Source organism: Triturus cristatus, chromosome 7, assembly GCF_964204655.1.
Source record: "Triturus cristatus chromosome 7, aTriCri1.1, whole genome shotgun sequence".
Classification (NCBI taxonomy): Eukaryota; Metazoa; Chordata; class Amphibia; order Caudata; family Salamandridae; genus Triturus; species Triturus cristatus.
In genome coordinates this window covers 1,560,955,255-1,560,976,240 of record NC_140590.1, presented here as the reverse complement: position 1 = coordinate 1,560,976,240, position 20,986 = coordinate 1,560,955,255, and the positions used below count along the sequence as shown (strand labels likewise).

Genomic DNA, 20,986 nt, shown 5'->3' with positions numbered 1-20,986 from the left:
GTGCTATGTTAAAAGACACTCAGAATACAGTGAAAACACCTACATACACTAGGGAACACTATACGTCGGGGTCCCCCTGTGATCAGCATGACCTCCTCTGTAAGCCCCTACTATATAATAGGGCAGGGGATTAAAACTACCTCTTAAAACGTGCCACAGGTCGTGTTTGCACACGTCACCTCAGGCCCCGTCCCCTCACTTCCCCACTGTGTAAACACTCCCTGTGGCCGTTTTAAGTTGGGAGATTAAGTCCCCTTGAATCCTGAGGGTCCCTAGGGTCCAACTAGACCACTAGGTACCTTCAGTAAGTGCCACAGAGCTGCGTTGCAGAGAGATGTAAAAAGGGGAATGGCCTAGACCACCTCTCTTCAACGCAGCGCAGTGGCGCTTACTGGAAGCACCTGGTGGGCTTGTTGGACCCCAGGGTCCCTCAGGATTGAAGGGGAATTATTTCCCCAACATAAAACGCGCCACAGGGTCTGTTTGCACACGTTAACTCAGGCCCCGTCCCCTCCCTTCACCACTGTGTAAACGCCCTGTGTCCGTTTCTAGTTGGGAGATTAAGTTCATTTGAATCCTGAGGGTCCCTAGGGGCAAAATAGCCCACTAGGTACGTCCAGTAAGCGCCATTGCAGAGAGGTGTAAAAAGAGGCACGGCCTGCAGCACCTCTCTGCAACGCAGAGCAGTGGCGCTTACTGGAAGCACCTGGTGAGCTAGTTGGCCCCCAGGGTCCCTCAGGATTGAATGGGAATTATTTCCCCAATTTAAAACGTGCCATAGTGCGTGTTTGCACACGTCACCTCAGGCCCCGTCCCCTCCCTTCACCACTGTGTAAACGCGCCCTGTGGCCGTTCTAAGTTGAGATTTAGTCCCCTTGAATCCTAAGGGTCCCTAGGGTCAAACTAGCCCACTAGGTACCTCCAGTAAGCGCCACAAAGCTGCGTTGCATAGAGGTGTAAAAAGGGGCATGGCCTCAGAACTCCTGTCTGCAACGCAGCTCCCTGGCGCATACTGGAGATACCTGTCGGGCTAGTTGGCCCTCAGGGACCCTCAGTATTGAAGGGGAATTAATTCCCCAAATTACAACTGGCCAGGGGGCGCGTTTGCAGAGTGCTGCAAGGAGGAGGCGTGGCCTCCGGCGCGATGCCGGTCTTTTATTTATTTTATTTTTTTAAGAAGGAGGGCTGTGTGGCCCCCCGTCTTAATTTACTGGCCCTGGGGACCCCATCCCCCAGGGCCTGCACCCTAATTTGTTTTGTTGAAAAAAATAAATTTGGCCCTCCCAAGGCCTTAATCGGCCCCGGGGACCCCAACCCCCGGGTCACGGCCTTTTTTTTTTTTTTTTTTTTTATTCTTTAGGAGGGGGCTGCGTTGCCCCCCTCCTCAGGCCACTTATGGCCCCAGGGACCCCATCCCCCGGGGCCGGCCTTTGCTTTTAATATTTTAAAAAAATATATATTTATGGAAAAACCTAGGACATGCTGGACAAACCGTATGTACCTATCACCATGACGATTTGCGTGATATTCATTAAAAGGCGACTATGCATAGAATGAATCCACATGGAATGTATTTACACCGCTAGTGAAGCTCTGACGTGTCTGATGCCCTACCGTGCCTAATCCCGGTGCCCCCGCCGGTGGGTACTCTCCAAGTAGACACCCTTGTTGTTTATTTATACAAACATGGGTAGCTATTGACGGGCACATTTAATATACACGCACACCAAGCCATTCAAAGGGGATTCGACAAATATTAGACCAAACTATGCAAGAAACCCACCTCACGGTTAATAAAACACACATCCACCGCCGGATGTGTAATACTTTTTATTTTACTCTCTGGAAAGGAGACAAACCTCACTTGAGAGTCACAGCGTGCTCCTGGCTGAGCCCAGTGCTGTGTTACACCCACCAGTGCCCGCCGAGTGCCTCACACCTCTGTGTTGTATTCCACCAGCTAGTGCGTATGCTATGACACTCTCTAGCCCATGTGCACTGTAACACCACCCCGTGAATATGTCTTGCCACACCTGCCTTCGCACGGGTTATATTACCCCATCTAACGTGCCTTCCTCGATGCCTATGTTATAACGCACAGCGCTATGCCATACATATTACAATCTGGGATCCGTATCTATGTCACAGTGCATATGCAACGTTACACTCCCCAGCACATATTTTATATTACAACTTTAGAGACTAGTTAGGTTACACAACACTGCCCTGTGCATATTACACTCCAAGGCGCATATCGCATAGCACGCGCTAGTGCCTGTGCTATCTTGCGCTCTCCAATGAATCTGTCATTGCGCACAATGTATTGCATATTTCACGCCCCAGTTCATCTTGTATCAAACTTTTCGGTGCATAGTTTATACCATATACTATATCTAGTTTTCATTTTCAATCGTGCTCTCAGGACTATGCTCTATATAACACTGCGTCCACCTACCCTTTTCACGGGCATTGCATTTTGCGATGGGGGGTGGAGGGTCAGGGGGTGTTTCTGCCAAGTGAGCCCGGAGTCACAGTCACAAACGTCCTCTTCTTCCTGAATAAAAGTGAGATTATGCTGCATACTTGTTCATATTTTAAGTAGTTCGCACAGACACACATTTTAAAAACAATAAAGTTCCTAATACCCACCTTCTCTGAACAGTTAGCTTGCTGCCCCATCCACCTCCTCCCTATCCTCTGTTGTCTGAATCCATGGACTAGCCTCCTCCCTCCTGCCATGCATGGTCTGATGTGATGCCACTGCCCTCCATTTAGCATGATGTACCAGTCCACTCCTCCTGCCCTCCATTGCCCAATTCTATGGCCCATCATTGACCTCCTGCTTAGCCTCTGTGCTTAGCTTGCTGCCCCTATTCTCCTTCCCCCTGCCCTCCGATGTCTTTGTGCATGCCCCTGCTCCATCCTTTTTGCCCACCATGTTCCATGGACCTGCCACTCCTATCTACTCTGAGTGTTCTGTTGAGCTGCCACTCCCCTCCCACCTGCCTAGCATTGTCAGATGACTGTAACGTGTCCCTGCCACCTCCACCCTGCCTGTCCACATGCCATGCCCCTATCCCCTTCCTCCTGTCCTCCATGGTCCATTTTACTGCCACACCCTTCTGCCCTCCCTGGTCTGTTGTGCTGCAATTACTCCTCCTGCCTGCCCCACGCGGTCTGTTGTGAGGCCCCTTCCCCTGAACTCTCTTGTCTGTGCCCAGGTCCTGACCCTCCCTTCTATCCTCCATGGTCCTTTGTGCATGCCCCTGCACCCTCCTTCTTGCCCATCATAGCCATTGTGCTGCCACTAACCCTCCCGCTTGCCATGCATTGTCTTCTGTGCTGCCATGGCCCCTCCCACCTTCCCTGTGTGGTCAGCTAGCTGCCCCTGACCCCCTCCCACCTTCCCTCCATGGTCTGTGTGTATGCCATCATAGTCTCATTGTTGCTCTCCATGGTGTGTCTTGTTTCTAGTGCCCATCCTGCCTGACCTCCATGGTCATCTTGCTGCTCCTGCCCTGCCCCCTTGCCCCCACCCATGTGCAGACCCATATTCCCTCCCTCCTGGCTTGTCTGTTCCATTGTAATGCCCCTGATCCGTCCCTCCTGACCTTTATGGTCTGTTATGCTGCAGCGTTCTCTCCTGTCTGTCCATTATGGTCAGCTAGCTACCATTGCCTCTTTCCCCTCTGTTCTCTGTTGTCCATGTGCATGGTCCTGTCCCCTCCCTATTGCTTTCTATGGATTGTTGTGCTGCACTCCCATCCCGCATGCGCTGTGTGGTGTATTGTGCTGCTGCAAACCCTGATGCCTGCCCTGTAGGGTCAGTTTGGTGCACCTCTCCATGCCCCTCCTGTCCTCCGTTATTCGAGTCCATGTCCCTACCTCAATTCCTCCTGCCTACCATGATCCAATGTACCATACTTGCGAACATTTTGAACTTGTTAAGAGGGAGATTTAGAAAAAAAACTGGGGTATTGATTTTCCCCTTTGAGTTACATTGAAAAATAGGAGATTGTAGATATGAGACAGATCAAATAAAGCCCATTTGAGCTTAAAAACATTGGATGTTTCCTGGCTGAAACGGGTCTGTTGGCATGTATGGTTGTACTACCACTGCCTCTTCCTTCTGCCCACAATGGTCTATTATATTGCCACAGCCTCTCTTGCCAGTCCTGTAATGTTGGTTTGTTGCCCCTGCCCCCCTTTCCACTGCCCTCCATAGTCTGTTGTGCTGCCACTGCCCTTCCTGCCTGCCCAGTGTGGTCAAATTGTTGCATCTGCATTCTCCTACCTGCCTTCAATTTTTCAGAGTCCGTGCCCCTGGCCTCTGACTCTCAACAGTATCCCAATGAACAACTAGATTGCTAACATTCTATATTTATTACAAAAGTTTAGAACGCCTGACGTCATTTTGATGTAATTAAAACTGTAATGCCTAGAGTATTTCCTTTGGAAATTACATATATGAGAGGGTCTTATTTGCATCAAAATTATGGTTAGTGCTCTAAAAAACTAAAATGAGGACATATTTTCTGAGTTTTCAAATAGTGACAAAGAACTTTTAAATTATTTGTAATCTTTGTTTTTTTATCCAGTTGACCACTTGATTAAATGTTGCACCTAGGGGAGAGGATGTTTTGTTACTTCCAGAGCTGCAGATTTTGCAACTGGGGAACCAGGTTGGAGTTTCTGCTTCAGCTCAACATTCTGTGATTCTGGTCAAATCACTTAATCTGCCCATGTCTACAACCAAAATGAATTTGGTCTTGTGTGATGTAACCAATGCTCATGTAAAGCACTCCAATACCTGACAAGTCTGCACTATATAAAACTGCAAATACACAAAAAATAAGTGTTTTGCACACTTCTGTCATTGGGTTACATGTGGGCTACATCTGGGTGATATTTGTGCTGCATTTAGGCTCTTTTGTGTCTGCTGGCCATCTTGGGAGATTTATTTGTTATGAAGTTTCCTAATTTCCTCATTTACTGCAGTCTCCTCAGTAGGAAATGCTTTCAGTTTTTTACTTTGATTCCATCAAGAAGGTATTCAGATATGTCACACATTTGCCATAAATTCTGAATGTTAGCACTCTAGTTGCTCATTAGATCACTGTAGTAAAGCTACTGCTCACCACGGAAGTCTGCTGTTGGTATTAAAAGTGCATGTTTTAGTCTGCATATCAGAATTTTTTAATGAAATAGAAGAGGATTTGAGAAGTCACTCAAAATGTGCCCTAATTTTTCTTTCTTCAGCACTAATCATAATTTCTATGGCAAAATGAACCCCCTCATTGTGTTCATTTTTAAATTAAATGTTTTAAGTATTACCAGTTTATTCCAATCAAGATGGCTTCAGGTGTGCCATACTTTTGTCATAAGTAAGACAGTAAGCGCTCTAGTTGTTCTTAAGAACACTCTGGGACATGCTGTCATTGGGCTATACTTGGGCTACATCTGGGTGATATTTGGGCTACATTTGGGCTCTTTTGTCTCTGGTGGCCATTTTGGGAGACTTATTTGTTATGATGTTTCCTAATTTCCTCATTTACTACAGTCTCCTCAGTAGGAAATACTTTCAGTTTTTTACTTTGATTCCATCAAGAAGGCATTCAGATGTGTCACACATTTGCCATAAATTCAGAATGTTAGCACTCTAGTTGCTTATTAGATCACTGTAGTAAAGCTACTGCTCACCAGGGAAGTCTGCTGCTGGTATTGAAAGTGCATGTTTCAGTCTGCATGTCAGAATTTTTAATGAAATCGAAGAGGATTTGCGAAGTCACTCAAAATGTGCCCTAATTTTTCTTTCTGCAACACTAATCATACTTTCTATGACAAAATGAACCCCCTCATTTTGTTCCTTTTTAAATTAAATGTTTTAAGAGTTACCACTTTATTCCAACCAAGATGGCTTCAGGTGTGCCATACGTTTGTCATAAGTAGGACTGTTAGCGCTCTAGTTGTTCTTTAGAACACTCTGGGAAGCTGCAGTAGAACACAAAGGAATCAACTGACAGTCTCTGCCCTTGTTGGATGTACATGTTTTACTGAGAATGTCAGACTTCATTCTCACATGATTGAGAAAGATAATGTGAATTTACAGAAAATATGCTCTCAGTTTAGCTTATAGATCACCTTCCAAACCTCTGTGGGAAAAGCATGAGAAAATAGTTTTCTCTCAAACATGATTCATGATATCAGAGCAGAAGGCTTTTTCGCATGGTAAAATCCCCTTAGAACACACCACAATTCCTAAAATGAGTATGGTACCATCAACAAATGAATTAAAATAATGTAACTAAAGTCTTAAAACCTTCTATTAATTGCAATGCTTTTTAATGAGGTGCTATCATGTATATTGGTCCCAAGATGGCTGCCAACCCTTCTTGAATGAAGTGCTGACAGCCAATCAGATCTCACGATGAGATGTGTGGTTAGGCTCCGCCCAGATATATATGTGATTTTACTTTTGATTTTCTCGGGAACTACTGAACAGATTGACACCATATATGCAAAAGGCACATGCCTGACCTGAGGACTACCTCTTTGCCAAATTTCAAGTAATTCTGTTCAGCCGTTCGGGCTGTACCTTCGACTAAAGGTCCTATGGGAAAATGCATGGGGAAAACGTGTTTTGGGACCCCCCTTTTTTCTCAACCCCCGCTTGACGAATCAACCCGAGACTTTCAGGGTAGGAGCTGAGCGGAGCGCCCCATTAGTTTTTAAAATTTCACGAAGATAAGTCAACCAGCGCCAAAGTTATTCAAAATAGAATTTTCAGATTTTCTATGGGAACTCGGTCCTAACTATAACTATCTACTGGCGACCGCCAGTAGATAATATGGATATATATATGTGGGGCACATATAATATAGTGTTTCCAGGGTCCCGCGCATGGGCGGGAATATTCTAATGCTTATGACTTTGATGAGGATACCCCTGGAAGAGAACTAGGATTACAGGTAAGTAACTAATCCATCTTAAATATGAACTATTTAGAACAGTCTTTGGCTATTCCACAGGACTGATGATAGCTAGTGGGGAATATCTGCTAGATGTCGTAGTATAGCCAACTGGACTCCAGGTGTTCCACAGCCCTAGACTTTAATTCAAATTCTATAGTGCTTTGTCATTGGGCAGCAGTGTGTAAAATTCCAGACTAAATAAATATAAACAAGTATGGGGACCCAATGAAAAAGAAGTGAAGGTGATAAAAGACCAGATTGAGGCAGCCTCGGAATTTAGCAACAACACAGGGATGAATTGGTTGAGATTGTGATAACCAGATGTTGACCCAGGAACTGGTCAATTGAGGCAGTGTATATGAGCTGATGTAGGTCGCCAACTATAAGTAGAGGATAGTCATGTAGGGATGGGTATTAGTGGCCGAATAAACATGATGATGGCTAAAAGATCAGACATTTATTGGAGGAGGTAGTAGGCTACAGGTTTTAAAGAAAGAAGTTTCTAGTGAAGCCTTCCTTCTCTTTCGGCCCCAAGTCAGGAATTACTCAAGGTGGGCACTGTCATTTATCACTAGTGTTCCAGGGCTTGGAGTTCTCTAATTGGATAACCATATTACTCCTTTTCCACACTTTTCTCGCTTGGCTAGCAAGAACATGTGATCAAGGCTTATGGCAGAAGATGTTAGAGGATTTAGAACTCCATTGCTGCCTGACACAGAGAATTACACCAAAGAAACACAATGTCCAGTTGGAGAAATATCTTTAAAAAACAATAACTATTTCATTTAAATAGGAAAATAGGGTGAATAAAATACAGTAAAGAAGTACATAAAAAAATAGATGGCCCGAGCACATTCTAAGGTGGAGACCCAGACAAAAACATCTGTCATTGAAATAACATCAAGCCCTCTGGCTGGGGGTGTCCTCTGGGGATGAGTTTGGGTATACCTGGGAGGCTTTGTGCTGAGTTTACTCTGGTGCCAAATAGAATGTTACAGTGCATCAGTCTATCACCTTAGTTGCATGAAAATTGCTTTCATAATACTCTATACCTTTTCCGGCGTCATGGAGTGTTCAAAACTCCTGCTGAGGACCATTAGATGAAACGGACGTCACTGTGCTGGTGGTGTCGTAATGGATCTGCGTCACCATAATTGGTAATTACTATGTGGACCCGCAATACCACCAGCGCTAGTGAAGTGGTATTGCTGACAATTTCCAGAATCAGTCCACTCCCTTGAAAGCAGGATCATGGTGAAGAATCTACAGGTAGACTACATATTCACCAGGTTGTTACAAAAGTTAAGTTGCATGTTTGACTGGGCACATAGTGATCAATGGACTAATGCCCTTCCTGCACCCTCAAAAAATGGCACCTTTTGTGTTTCTACATTCACATTACATCGAAAGTGTTCTTCAAGCCTCTGATTGGCTTTATTGTATGCACTGAAACTCAACACCCTCTATTTGTTCTTGGTCTGTTATGCTCGCTTTTTTGAAGAGTTTTTGTTAGATCATAAACAAACTGGGCACAAAAGGTGAGCTGCAAATTTTCCGTTGTCTCATGTAAAAACACACATGATCAAGCTAAGGAACTCATTTTAATTCTAAATGTACTCAGATTATAAAACCAACTAACTTTTCAAGAGAAAATCTAGAAATATTGAAGTATTATGAGAAAGGAGAAGAACCGCTCCATCAGGGAGTAAAAGAGAAGGAGCTACAATGGCTTAAAATAATGCAGGTGTGAAGTCAATGATAGATATTCAGACAGTAGCCTTCGACTAAAAAAGCATCACCCTACTGTGCTTGGTAAATTCAGGGATGTGGTGTTTCCTTTCATCAGATTATTGTTCAACACCCTGATCCAAGAAATGAGACTTAAACCTGTCTTGTGGTACTGTTGGCTCCGGATGAGCTTGCAGGAAACAAAAAGGAAGTGTCATTATTTGCAACATTTTCTATAACATAAAAACACTTGCAACACCCAAAAGAAGATTGCCCTCAAACCAATGCTAAATGCAATAATGAGTGAAGTATCCAACACACAGAGTTGTCACTGCTGTCTGTGCTGCTACCTGAAACGCAACGCTAAAATTACAAAGGTGGTCGGAGATGTCTGAAGCTTCGCATTCAATGAGTTCACAATGCTTTTGAATGTTAGTTCCTAATTTGATTGCAAGGCAATAAAGATCACAGCAGAAGTAGCTGCAGTGGACTTGAATTGAATTTGGGCATATTTAATTCCCACCTCATTTGTAAAGTTTGTAATGGTCTACCCGAATTTTAATCCAGGCTGTAGGGATAGTACTACACAAAGTTTTGCTCCTCTTCTTACACATGTCACTGAGGAGAACATGAACATTTGCACCAGTTTAGAAGCACCAGAATATGCAGTTCAGTAGCTGCTTAACCGGATAATAATACAATAGCACAGTTCTTGTGCAAGACCCACGCTTCCTGAACATGTGGGCACTTGGACCACAAGACCCGACAACACTGGCCACCAAAGATGAAATGGAACGGTGCACCGTCTAAGGGCCCAGGCATAGGGCAAGACAGCCATATGTGCATTGCTGGACCAAGTCCAAGTTGATAATCTTACTTTGACCTCAGTGGGTTCTGTGACACTCATGCTTCAAATCTTCAGCAATAGGGAATTGGATCATAATGTCCTTGCATAACAAAAAGAGAATGTGGTATAACAAACAAGGATGGTGTTAGACACCTTGGTGAGCAGGACAGCAGGCAATGTAACAATTAGAAGGTTTCTAGTGACCAGAAGGGTGGATATCCTAGAATAAGCATGCAGTGCTTGCCCATGGCAAACAATATTATATTGCTACAGCTCATACGTGAAGTAGTGACCTTAGAGTTGAACAAAAGATGAAGGTCTAGGTGGGAGCTGTATCTTTATACCCCAGGTTTATGCATTAGGTGGAGACTCAAAATAAACTTTGGGTGGAGCCCCTTGAAGGTGCAGCAACAGAAGGCTATAGGGTGTACAGGCTAATACCTTCATGCAAAAGTGCAAACTTTAGGTGGTGTTTTAATGGATAAACCGTTACTGTTGGAGGCCACAGGGTGACCTTGTGACGAGCAGCAGGTGGAAGGGGGGATGAGACTAAGATGAACCTTGAGGCGATCAGTTAGTGCTAGCTTTGGGGACTGAGTATGCAGAGGTTCATGGGTGTAGTCAAGTGGAGCTACCTTGTCTAATAGACAGGATTGAGATCCCAGGTTGAGGAAGCAGGATAAAGATGTGCAGAAAAGGTTTTGATGATTAAGTGACAGTGAGTAAAGATGTTGAATTTCTGTTCTTTCTTTCAGAGAGGAAATGTACTACAAAGCTGTACACAACACAGCTGTCCTCTTTCTGCAAAATGAGCCTGGTTTTGTTAAGTGGCCACCCACCCCTGAGAAGTTGCAGGAGCTCACTTCAGCATACAAGCACTCCGGACGTATGCTTGGCACGCCGGGATCATCCTCCTCGTCGTCCTCATCCACTTCAGGAACTGCTGAGAAGGAGAAGGAGAGTGTTCCAGAAGAAGGCTCTACCCAAGATGGACCTCCTAACTAGTCCTCGTTTGGGTGTAGTTCTGAGGTTGTGCCGCTGGCGGCATTCAGGATTGCGCTAAAGTGGCGAGATGTACAGACTGTACAGTGAGATGAGGCCTCCTAACTGAGGGCATTCCAGGATACTCCTTCCTTCATGTTCATTTGCATTGCTCACCTTGTTCAGCATCTAGAGCAAAGGTGTAACATGGCTGACGGAGCGGAGCACCACCAACATCTCCATCTGAGTAGTTGGGAGATGGGAATATGTCCACATGATGGTAAAAGGGGAATAATGTTGTAACCCCATTCTCTGTGAGACCATTGTCTTCAGAAGGAACTGGAAGCTCTGCCTTGCACCGTAGGCGAAGATGGGAGAGTGTGCTTCACCACAGACAGCCAGAGGTGGAACAGGAGTCTGCCTCGAAGATGCCGCCCGAGTTCAGCAGTAACCCAGACAAGCAGACTGTCAGCCACACCTTCCCTTCAGTTTCCGTTGTACATAGTTAGTCTATGTCAGAAGCTGGTCTCTGTGTCCAAAATATGAGTGGTTTTTGTCAGTCCATAATTGTTGATTCTAAGTAACCAGAGGATCAGGGTCCCCTTTTTTTCTCTGTGTGTGAGTCCATGGGTGTGTCTCATAGCTGGGGAGGTGCTCGCCGCCCTATCTACAGGGCTCCATAGTGGACATGTTTAGTAGAGGTCGGGTAGTTTTGCACAGTCGCCAGAACACCATCAGGGATGTGTCTTAGCTGTGAAGAGGCTACTGCAAGTCAGCAATGATCCGCCACGTGCGTGTGTCATGGCTGCTGATAGGTTTGATATTTGCCCAAAAGAGCTTTATCGTCCTATCTGTTTCAGAGCAGCTGTGGTTGTGTTTGGTGAGCACCTTTCAGCACATAGTCATAGTAGACGGTTCCTATTTGCAAAAGGGGTTTCCTGGTCAGTTGTTGGAGCCCAGTCACTGGACACGTTAGTAACTGCAGTTGACTTGGGACCTGCTTTCAGAGCGCAGCTATCTGCCTGCTCTGTGACCGTGGAGAAGATTGCAAACCAGCTTTTGTGAAACACCAACTGATACGTATCTTCAATGGGGAAAATAATTCTGACCCACTTTCAAAGCTAAATCACCAGATATGTTTACTTGCTTTTCAGTGGTTTGTCGGTCCTGTTTCAGAGCAAGGCCATCAAGATGTGTATTGTGAATGTGGCGTGGTATGCTGACCCTTTTTCAGTGCTCTAGGCCCTGGACGGGTTCTGTTGTCACTGATCGGTTTGCTGCTTAGCCTGAAAAGATTAGTCATTGCTGTGGAGGAAAGTTTTTCACAGCCTCCAGGGCTCTTTATTTAACCTTTTTTTGTTGTTGTTATGTTTTTTAATTAATTTAAAATCAGTAAACCATTTTATTACTTGTATCAAAGGAAAGTAAAAGTATATTTTTGATTTCAGTTTCCTGGTTATTAGAAACATTAAAAAGAATGAAAATGTTTTTACTGATAACATTTTGTTTTTCAAAAGATGACGTAAAAGGATTTTGGCCCATATCGGAGAGCTATAGTATTGCTTGAGAATCCTCCCAATGGGTAGTGCCATTGTACACCTGGGCAGAGGTGTATTCACTGGGCATTTAAGAGAAAAGGAAACTGCAGTGAGCACCGGTATAAAGAAAATTTGCAGTTGCTGATAGAAGAGAGTACGCTCACCTGGGCATGTGCTGGATAGGAGACTCAAAACGGCATTTGGGAAAAAGAAGACCGCACTTTGCACCTGAGACTGCACTAGTCCCTTGAGAGACTGCAGAGTCTGCTCTGGCCTCCTGGCAGTAGGGGAACATGCATGGGGCACCATGGAGAGGAAAGGCAGGCAGGGAAAGTGGACAGTGCAAGTTGAACCTGCCAGACTTCACCGTGCCCCTGAAAGACTGCACTTCTCTCCTGTGAGAATTGGAAGTGAACTGGGCACCTACGAGAGTGAAGGCGGGCATGAGAAAGGAGAAACTGCACTGTGTATGTTGAACATTGCAAAGATCTCCTGGGAGATTAAAAGCTGACTTAGGTGACTGCATTGGTATACTGTTTGACGGGAGATGGTATGGGGATTCTATGAGAGAGGCACAGACTTGGCTGAGGAGAGACACATTTGTCTCTTGAGAGGTAGTTCTAGGGTCCCAAGTTAAAGGAGATAGCTCTTTCCAACTGGGAGAACGGAAACTTCACAACATATAAGTCAGAGTGTATTATTACTGGGCTAGCTATTTAAAGCATGAAAGAAATGGAAATACCTCTTGGAGAAGGAGAAGGCTCAGGGAAGAACTAAACGAAGAGGGAGGCGAAATCGTTTGTTGCTAAGATAAAAAAAAGATGTACAGCTCTATGCTTTTAATGATGAAGGGACAAGACTCCAATCTGGTGAGCTGTGGTTAAGATTCAGGTGCACATGCATCAAAAGAAGTCTGTTCTGGTAAGATGCTACGGGCAAAAGCCTTAAGGACACTAACTGACCTCCACAGCTTATTCTTTTGACCACATGAACTGCCTAAATAGATTTGATTAAGTGACATGAGTATCAGATGGAGGCAGTGTCAGTAGTACCTAATGGATGGCACAGCACAAACACAGAATTCTAAGTTCCACCACAACACAATCAGGGACATGAAGTTCCATAGATTTGTTATTCTATCCCGATTTGTTACAGTCACCTTGGGTATCATAAAAAGACTCTTACCTTGAGCGCAATCTTTCCTGTCTCAGGGGTATTCAATACTTGGGAAGACATCAAGTTGCTGAGGCCTTACGCCCTGAGAACCGAAAAATGTATTCATTGCTTTATATTGGCATCTACCCAAAAGAGGACTCCAGGCTTAATTTTTGTTGGACTATTGTACTTCAGTGTAAATCGTAATTGAATTGTGCCAGCTCCATCCTATTGAGTAAGTGCAGTGTATACCAGTACCTCTCACGGATTAAGATTGCGACAAGAGGTTACGGGTGCTGAGAAGGAACTGCACAGTTTGCCACAACGGCTACGATAACAAGGGCATCTAGTTACTCAAGCCAAACTCTACACTCTACTTACTGCCAAATGTCCAGTGTGCTTATTAGAAGCTTCAAGTAGCATCTTGCAATACTTCTTGACATCGTCAGAGCTGAAAACCGCTTATCCCCGTCCAGGATTCCCATTTTTAAGGCTCCTTGCTTTCTGGAGTTTGGGCCATCCCGCTCCTCCACCTTTGCTGTGTTTATGCAGAGGCTGATGTTGGTGGTAAAAGTAGAATCACTCCTGCACTGACCAGCTTATAGGACCAGAGTGGAACAGCAAGACCCCGTCCATCATGACATCACTTCAAAATTTCGACATAACTTTTTTCGAGCGTCATTTCAACCATAAAAGGAATACAAATATTTTTAAAAACGTCAAGCAGTTAAAAAGTTCATACAGAACTAGCAGCATAAGTTAAAACAACATAGTGCTGCGTGCCCTTGCAGCATGTCTCAGAAAAGAACCTACATGTAAACTAACTTCGTCATTCTGTTGCAGAATGACTGTAAAAGCAGTTCTAGACTGCCTGATATTATTGCCCATCTTCTTAAATAATGGGATTAAAAACCGCCTAGTATACATTTTATAGAATTTACAAAAACACATAAAGTGCATCATCGTTTGGCCTGTTCTTCCATCACATGGACATGGGATAGGACCCAGGTTTGACCGATAACCAAGAGGAAAATGCAGCAAATATTTAGCAGTATCCGCTGTAAAACAAAATAACAAAGAGCGCCCCGTGGTTGCCAAAGGTATGTAGATGGGCCGTAAGGAGCTCTCATAGATGGATGAAACATAACCTTAGTTTTTCCATCCATTTTTTATAAGCAACGTTCTCTTTCAGAGTCATAGAAAGTGGATACTAACTCTCTCTTATTGAGGCTAAGACATGACTCTGATTCGGCAAAAATCTTCTGCATGCCAATATTATTCAATACTTTTTTGACATATGCCAGCCATGGGATGTGAAGGCCACTATCGCAAGAGAGGCAGTCATGCATAATGTGTCTAGTTAGCGTCGCCTTCTCATTCTTCAAGATCGACAACCGGTCTAGCTCTAATATAATCAATCATGTGGTGCAAATTAAGTTCACTATGGCAAATAAAATGAGAGGTAGAAACTGGAACTGCTGTCTACAGAACCTATTTCTTCAAGTTGGAGGCCTCGCAATTTGCGATCCCCCATAGTTCGGCTCTGTATGTTGCAATGGGAACACATTGGGATTTATCTATTCTGTAGCAGAGGACTCAGTTGACCCCTACCTCGAGGTTGGGGAAAGCTAAAATGAGAGCCGATTGCCTTAGATAATTTCATTAGTCTGTGTGCAATTCCAGTAGGCCATGCACCAGAAGTAGCAAAAGTAACCCCCAAGTATGGGAACCTGTTAACGCTCGTCAGCTGGTTTAGACCCATTGACATGGTAGAGAGCTGGATACATCGTGGCCCGCATGCCATTATATGTGATTTTGATTAATTAGTACACAGGTCACGGGTGGCCATAAACTCAACAAAAGTAAATATAAACAAGTGCACTACTTTTGGTGTGCGGGCCATAAGCACAGCATCGTCTGCATATAAACGTGCGGGTAAGAGTTCACCCTTTATTTTCAAGACGTCACTAGTGGTACCTGTTAAAAACAGATGCATGTCATTGATGTACTGAATAAATAAAACAGGGGCCAACACCCCCCCCCCCCCCTTTGTCTAACACCCCTAAAAATATCTATATCGTCGGTCACTTCTCCATTATCTTTCATTCTAACCCGTGCTTTCATGTTTGTGTGCAAATATGCAAGAAAGTGCTCAAGAACAGCATCCAAGCCTCTTAATAATACCTGCCATAATGTTGGACGGCTAACACAATCAAAGGCGGCAAATACATCCATGAACGCCAGGTACAGGGGTGTTCACTTTGCCACAGTATATTTACCTAGTACCAAGTTCAAATTCACATATTGCTCAATTGTCCCAATCATGTTTCGGAATCCATATTGTGAAGGATGCAAGATGGACTCCATTTGGACCCACTCATGCATTCTATTATAGATATGTTGCCCTAGGATTTTGACAGTGGTGTTGATAGGTGAAATAGGCCTAAATCAACTGGGGTCGGCCCTATTGCCCTTCTTATATATGGGAACAATAATTGATGTATGCCATGAGGTAGGCAAATTGGAGTTTGCAAGATTATTAAACACATTAGTCAAGATGGGGGCCCAAAGATCAGTGCTGTGTTTAAATAAGTCAACTCGGACCCCATCTGGCCCTGGGGCCTTTTCCCAGCGCTCTGAGTAATAGCTTCTTCCACCTCGGCCGGGTTTATCTTGATTTCTATCAGCCTTCTACTGTCAATTTCAAAAGTATCCTCTGCCGGCGGTGCAGCGTAAACTTTCCTAAAATGATTTTCCCATGACTCACTGGTAATGTGACAAGCGACTGAAGACGTTAACTGGTTTTTATGTCTCATGTCCGAAACGGGAGTACAGAAATGCCTAATATCTTTCAGGAGGGCAGCCTGCGCTAATAAATCCCACTGATCCGATATTGCATCCTGCCATCACTTAGAGGTGACAACCTTGTATTATTTCCTCAGGGTGGCGATGTTCTCTGAGCTTGTTCCCAAGAGCTATTCTCAGATCCTGATTAGCCCGGGTACAATCGTGATTAAACCATCGATGTACTTTATTATGGGGCCTCACAGGTTTAAGAAGAGCTTTCTAGATGCTTAAACATTACTCATTAAAAGCATCAACAATCTGATGCTCAGGTTCCTCCTCAGCCAAGCAAACCTCCACCGCTCCCATATTATTCTTAATTGCTGTTTGTAATACTTGGGTAGGATTTTGCATTTGCCATATCAACCTTAGAATATCAGTTGTAGGTTGGAGGTCGCTGGCCCCACATTCTCAATTATACTTATTCCTAGGAACTATTGAAAAGACCACCTCTAGGGGGTTATGGTCAATAAAAGTAGACAGGACCACAGATCCGTGTGAAAGTACCTCCTCCAGACTCTTTGTGACAAATATATAATCTATCATTGACGATGCTCCTCTACATCGATACGTAGGGGGATTTATAGTATCCCTTCCAACTAGCTCCATTACATCAAGCATGTCAAGAGGGGCTAATAAGGATGACAGCTCTAGGCTTCTCGGATCTGCTCCAGATGTAGAGCAGGCTACGGTAAAATGGGCATATGGAAGACTGGCATTGAAATCGCCTGCTAGGCATAGATACATAACATGCCCTTTAGTAACAACTTTGTCAGACAATTCAGTAAGATAACTAGATAATTCTAGGAATGTGGGATTCGCTATATTGTTAAAATCATTATTATAAAAAGTAACCAGGTAAAGAGTGAAGTGATTCTTCCATAAAACAACTTGGAAGCTAACACTTTGTGTCTCCATGATCTCTATGTGGCCACCTATTGCTATATTTAGCCACTTTGCTAGCCCACCCACTGCTCTGCTGCTGCACGACTTGGCTGCTGCGATACTATGGCATTGGTACCCGTTGATTGTAGTGGGAGCTACCTCCTATGTCTCCTATAACATAACTATCATAACTTTTAATTAATGACAGCCACTCAGGCAGGCATAGTTTGTCACGAAGCCCAGCTGCATTCCAACTCCGATGTCTTAGTGGAGTACTTACAGTTGGTGGACTAGGCAGCGATCGGATTAACAGCCCGTAATATCGGTGATTTGGGTAGAAACTGCTCACGTAGTCATTCGACATCTTCAAAACTATTAACTGCAACAATAGGTTTGAAGATCTTAAGTGGAAATGCCTGCCAAGGAATAACAGCTGTAACCAATAGGTAGTGACACGAATTAAGTTCTAGTGGGTTCGATAGAAGTTCCCTGTGGGTTGTTGTCTCCAATACAGCCCCCCACCCGAAGGTGATGAGCAAATTGACCTGTCAAAGTAGGGCAGGGAGTATTACCTCTAATAATCCTGTCAGAAGCCCCTCATTACTTATTACTCCCTTGCATCTATCTTGAAGGATTGCAGGAAGCACCTTTACCTACTCCTTTTTTTTTTTGTACTTGTAAAGCGCACTGCTGCCCCAGCGACGGGGCGTCCTGGCGCTTTTACTCATACCGCTGTGGAACCCTTCCTGGCTTTCCCTGTGAAATGTCCACTCCTGGGCACCCCCAAGGGGAAGCCAGGCATCCTCAGCGCTGTTGGGGCCGTTGTGGAGATTAAGCAAGCTATTGCCCAGAGTTGCAGAGTGGGACCCATGATTAGAGTAGGCACCGAGGCGAGAATTGTCAGGTCCGAGGAAATTGAGCCCAAGACCCACCGAGGCGGGAATTGAACCCTGTTCCCGGGCCAGATCTCTGCATCAGGGTCTGCCGCTCTAACCATTGAGCCACACTTCTCCTCGTTGGATCTTCATTAATACTGCTAAACAGAGTCTATCTGTGTGCCGAGTTTGGGACTGCTTTTTCCAAAGAGAAACTTTTTGCACTAGCAAAAAAAAGTCCATCTACGGGAAACATCTTTATATGTTGTTTATTTTAAAACGTGTAAGTCTGAGTTTGTGCACATTAACACATAAATATCTACATTCCATTGCAAAATTAAAGTAAGTCTAAAAGTACATAAAGCAGCATTGCTGACCAAGCCCTTTTCTTTAAACACTTATAAACTAGAAATAATGAGAAAAAAAATGTTTGTAGCACATATAGCTGTTGATACACATGCTGTTCATACTCCTGCCATCTAGTGTTGGGTTCGGACATGTGGAAGTTGTTTTTCTTAGAAGTCCTCCACCTATTACTCGCTATGCACATGAGCTTCATTGTTACATTGTTTTTTCTTTGCACTCTGGTTCATACGTGTCCCTTCGAACTCTGTTTTGACACTGTGTGGTGTTCTCGATGGGCCCGCTCTCATCCATTCTTCGTCAAAAGAGATTACGGTTGTGCATCTGGTTTCATCTACTGCATTCCCCCTTCAACTCAGACATTTTCAATGCCCTGTTCGGGTCATGGCCCCTTCGGGCCTACATTACCATCCTCGACGCACAAGAATGTCCTATTGATGGATGCAACTTCATTTTTGTTTTGCCCCAAGTGTCACTCCAAATATCCGAGGACAGAGCACCAGCAAGTCTGTAACCTCTGCTTGTCCCCTGAACACCACGAAGATTCCTAGCAGTGTGGCTCACCTTTCGCAACAAAAAAACCCTCCGAAACAGTCGAGCCGTTGCTTCAGTTTCAATGGCGCACCGTCAACAGAATGACATTCCAGACCTCTTTGGGACCGAAACAGAGTGCACCTAGTAGCTGGAGGCCTCTGGCTCTGAAATAGAGGAGCTGTCGTTGGCTAAGAGTTCCGGTTCTGATACCAAAGAGGACAAGCTTCCACCGGCGCAATGCCCAGCAAAAATGGTTGCAGTGGGTTCTACCCTCTCACAGACGGCTCCTTGACATCACTCTTAGTCCGAGTAAGTTAGAGCTTAGAGCACCCAGGCCGCTCATGAGGCCTTCATTCTGCCACTGCCGCAAGGTAGTGGTTGGCGCCAAGTAGGATCGGACACAAAGCTTGCCCAACATTTGCCCCCAATGTCCTCCTCCAAGCCTTGCCTGTTCACCTCCAACACTGTATTGGGTCCTGCCTCGAAGACATCCTCGAGACCTGCCTTGGATCGAAACCCAGCTTGGCACCGCAAGGGCATCGAAAACCACTGGCTCCAAAAAGACCAGCATCCATGCCTGCCTACTCTGCTGCTTCCGAGGACTCCAGCAGTCTACCAAGCAGCGCATCCCCAAGGAACTCGACGCCAGGCAGCAGCATATCTAAATCCAGCCTGGCACTAGTCAGATCCTAGGCAAACCTGCAGACAAACGTAAGGACCCTGTTCCTCCCAAGAGGAAGTTAACTTTTGAGGAAGGACTTAAACCTGGCTTCGGAGTCGATGCTCAAGAAGCATCGGCCCATGATAAAGGCATCTCTGCACCTCCTCCATTGCCTTCCCCATCTACTCCTCCTCTGCCTCCTATACCGCTCCCCACTAGGCCCACCTCTCCACTAGTGCCTGTGAACTGAATGCCACTTTCACCTCAGGGTTCTTTTCCTTCTGGGTGAGGGTGGGAAAGTCCAAGGCCTCCTTAAATCTCTTACCACCTGTCACATGACAGACATCCTGATAAAGGCCCCTGGGATGACAATCACATGTAGCCCCCTAGCGGACACTGATCCAGACCTTTATCTGGCCATGCCCTCAATCCCAGACAGCAACACCTCATACCATGGGGTTCTCCACTGTGCAGTCACCTTTCACAAGGTAGAGATGCACAAGCAGCCCAAGAACTAGGACTTTCTTATGGAGACCCTCTACTCCACACATAGGTCACTGCAGTATCTTCCCATGCTTGAGGGTCTGCTTGGACCCACTCATGAGCTCTCCAACTGATAACTCATGCCTTTACTGGCTTTTCAAGAAACCAGTAATGGCACACGTCATCACGCTGAGGGTGGATAAAAAATATAAAGCATCCCTGTGAGAAAGTGTCATCTTTCTTGCATGGTATGCCCCCACTTTTTGCTGAATTGCTGAATGTACTTTGACTGAGTGTGCCCTGGACTCCTGCCAATCAGGTACCCAGGGCCTATGTTCCTTCCCTAAAAACCTCAAACCCAAATTGGCAAACCCTGGCCACATGTCAGCCTCTGGTAAATGGTACCCTAGGTACCCAGGGCCTTGTGACCAGGGAAGGCCTCCAAGGGCTGCAGCACTCATTGTGCCACCCTTAGAGGCCCTGTACCCTAACACACACACACACTGCCCTTGCAGGCTGAGTGTCTGGGTACAAGACAAAACAAAGAGTCGACATGGCACACATCCATGTGTGCCATGCCCACCAAATACACTGCCCTGGCATACATCAGCCACCCCTCTAGCTGGGTGCCCTATGCCAGTGGTGTGGGCACAGGAGCATGAGCCCTGTGCCCCTACAGTACTCAGGTCCATTCCTGGGCACTGCAAGTGCAGTGCTGCCATTTAAGAGTACATGGTGCTGAGAGCTCGTCAAACACGAACTCCACAGCACCATAATGGCAGCACTGAAGAGTGAGAAGTTTGGTATCAAACTTCTCAGCACATTAAACCCTCACTGATGCCAGTGTGGGATTTAATGTACCAAGCACCACAGAGGGCATCTTAGAGATGCCCCCTGAAACCTAACCTACAATCCACGTCTGGTCTGGGAGGCTGCCACACAGCAGACATGTTGCTGGACCCCTGGGTAGGAGAGCCCCTGCTCTCCTGGGCTTGCAACAATGCACATCCTGGGTGAGGTGCTAGGTCTCCTCCCCCAGGATGGACAGGGGGAAGCTTCAAAGGCATGCCGCCTCTGTGAGCTTCCCCAGGCCACTTGCACCCCCCACTCTGGCGGGAAGC

At 45.3% G+C, this 20,986-nt stretch overlaps 1 protein-coding gene across 2 annotated transcripts in view; it reads left to right on the top strand.

Moving 5' to 3' along the window:
* The window catches only part of PCIF1 (phosphorylated CTD interacting factor 1), a 157,653-nt gene extending 145,638 nt beyond the window's left edge, over positions 1-12,015 (top strand). For both annotated transcript variants that reach the window (XM_085619370.1, XM_085619371.1), the window contains exon 16: positions 10,302-12,015. In XM_085619370.1, the coding sequence (XP_085475496.1) occupies positions 10,302-10,551 (250 nt within the window). In that variant the 3' untranslated portion in view covers positions 10,552-12,015. The remainder of the gene's footprint in view (positions 1-10,301) is intronic.
* Positions 12,016-20,986: the final 8,971 nt, after the last annotated feature.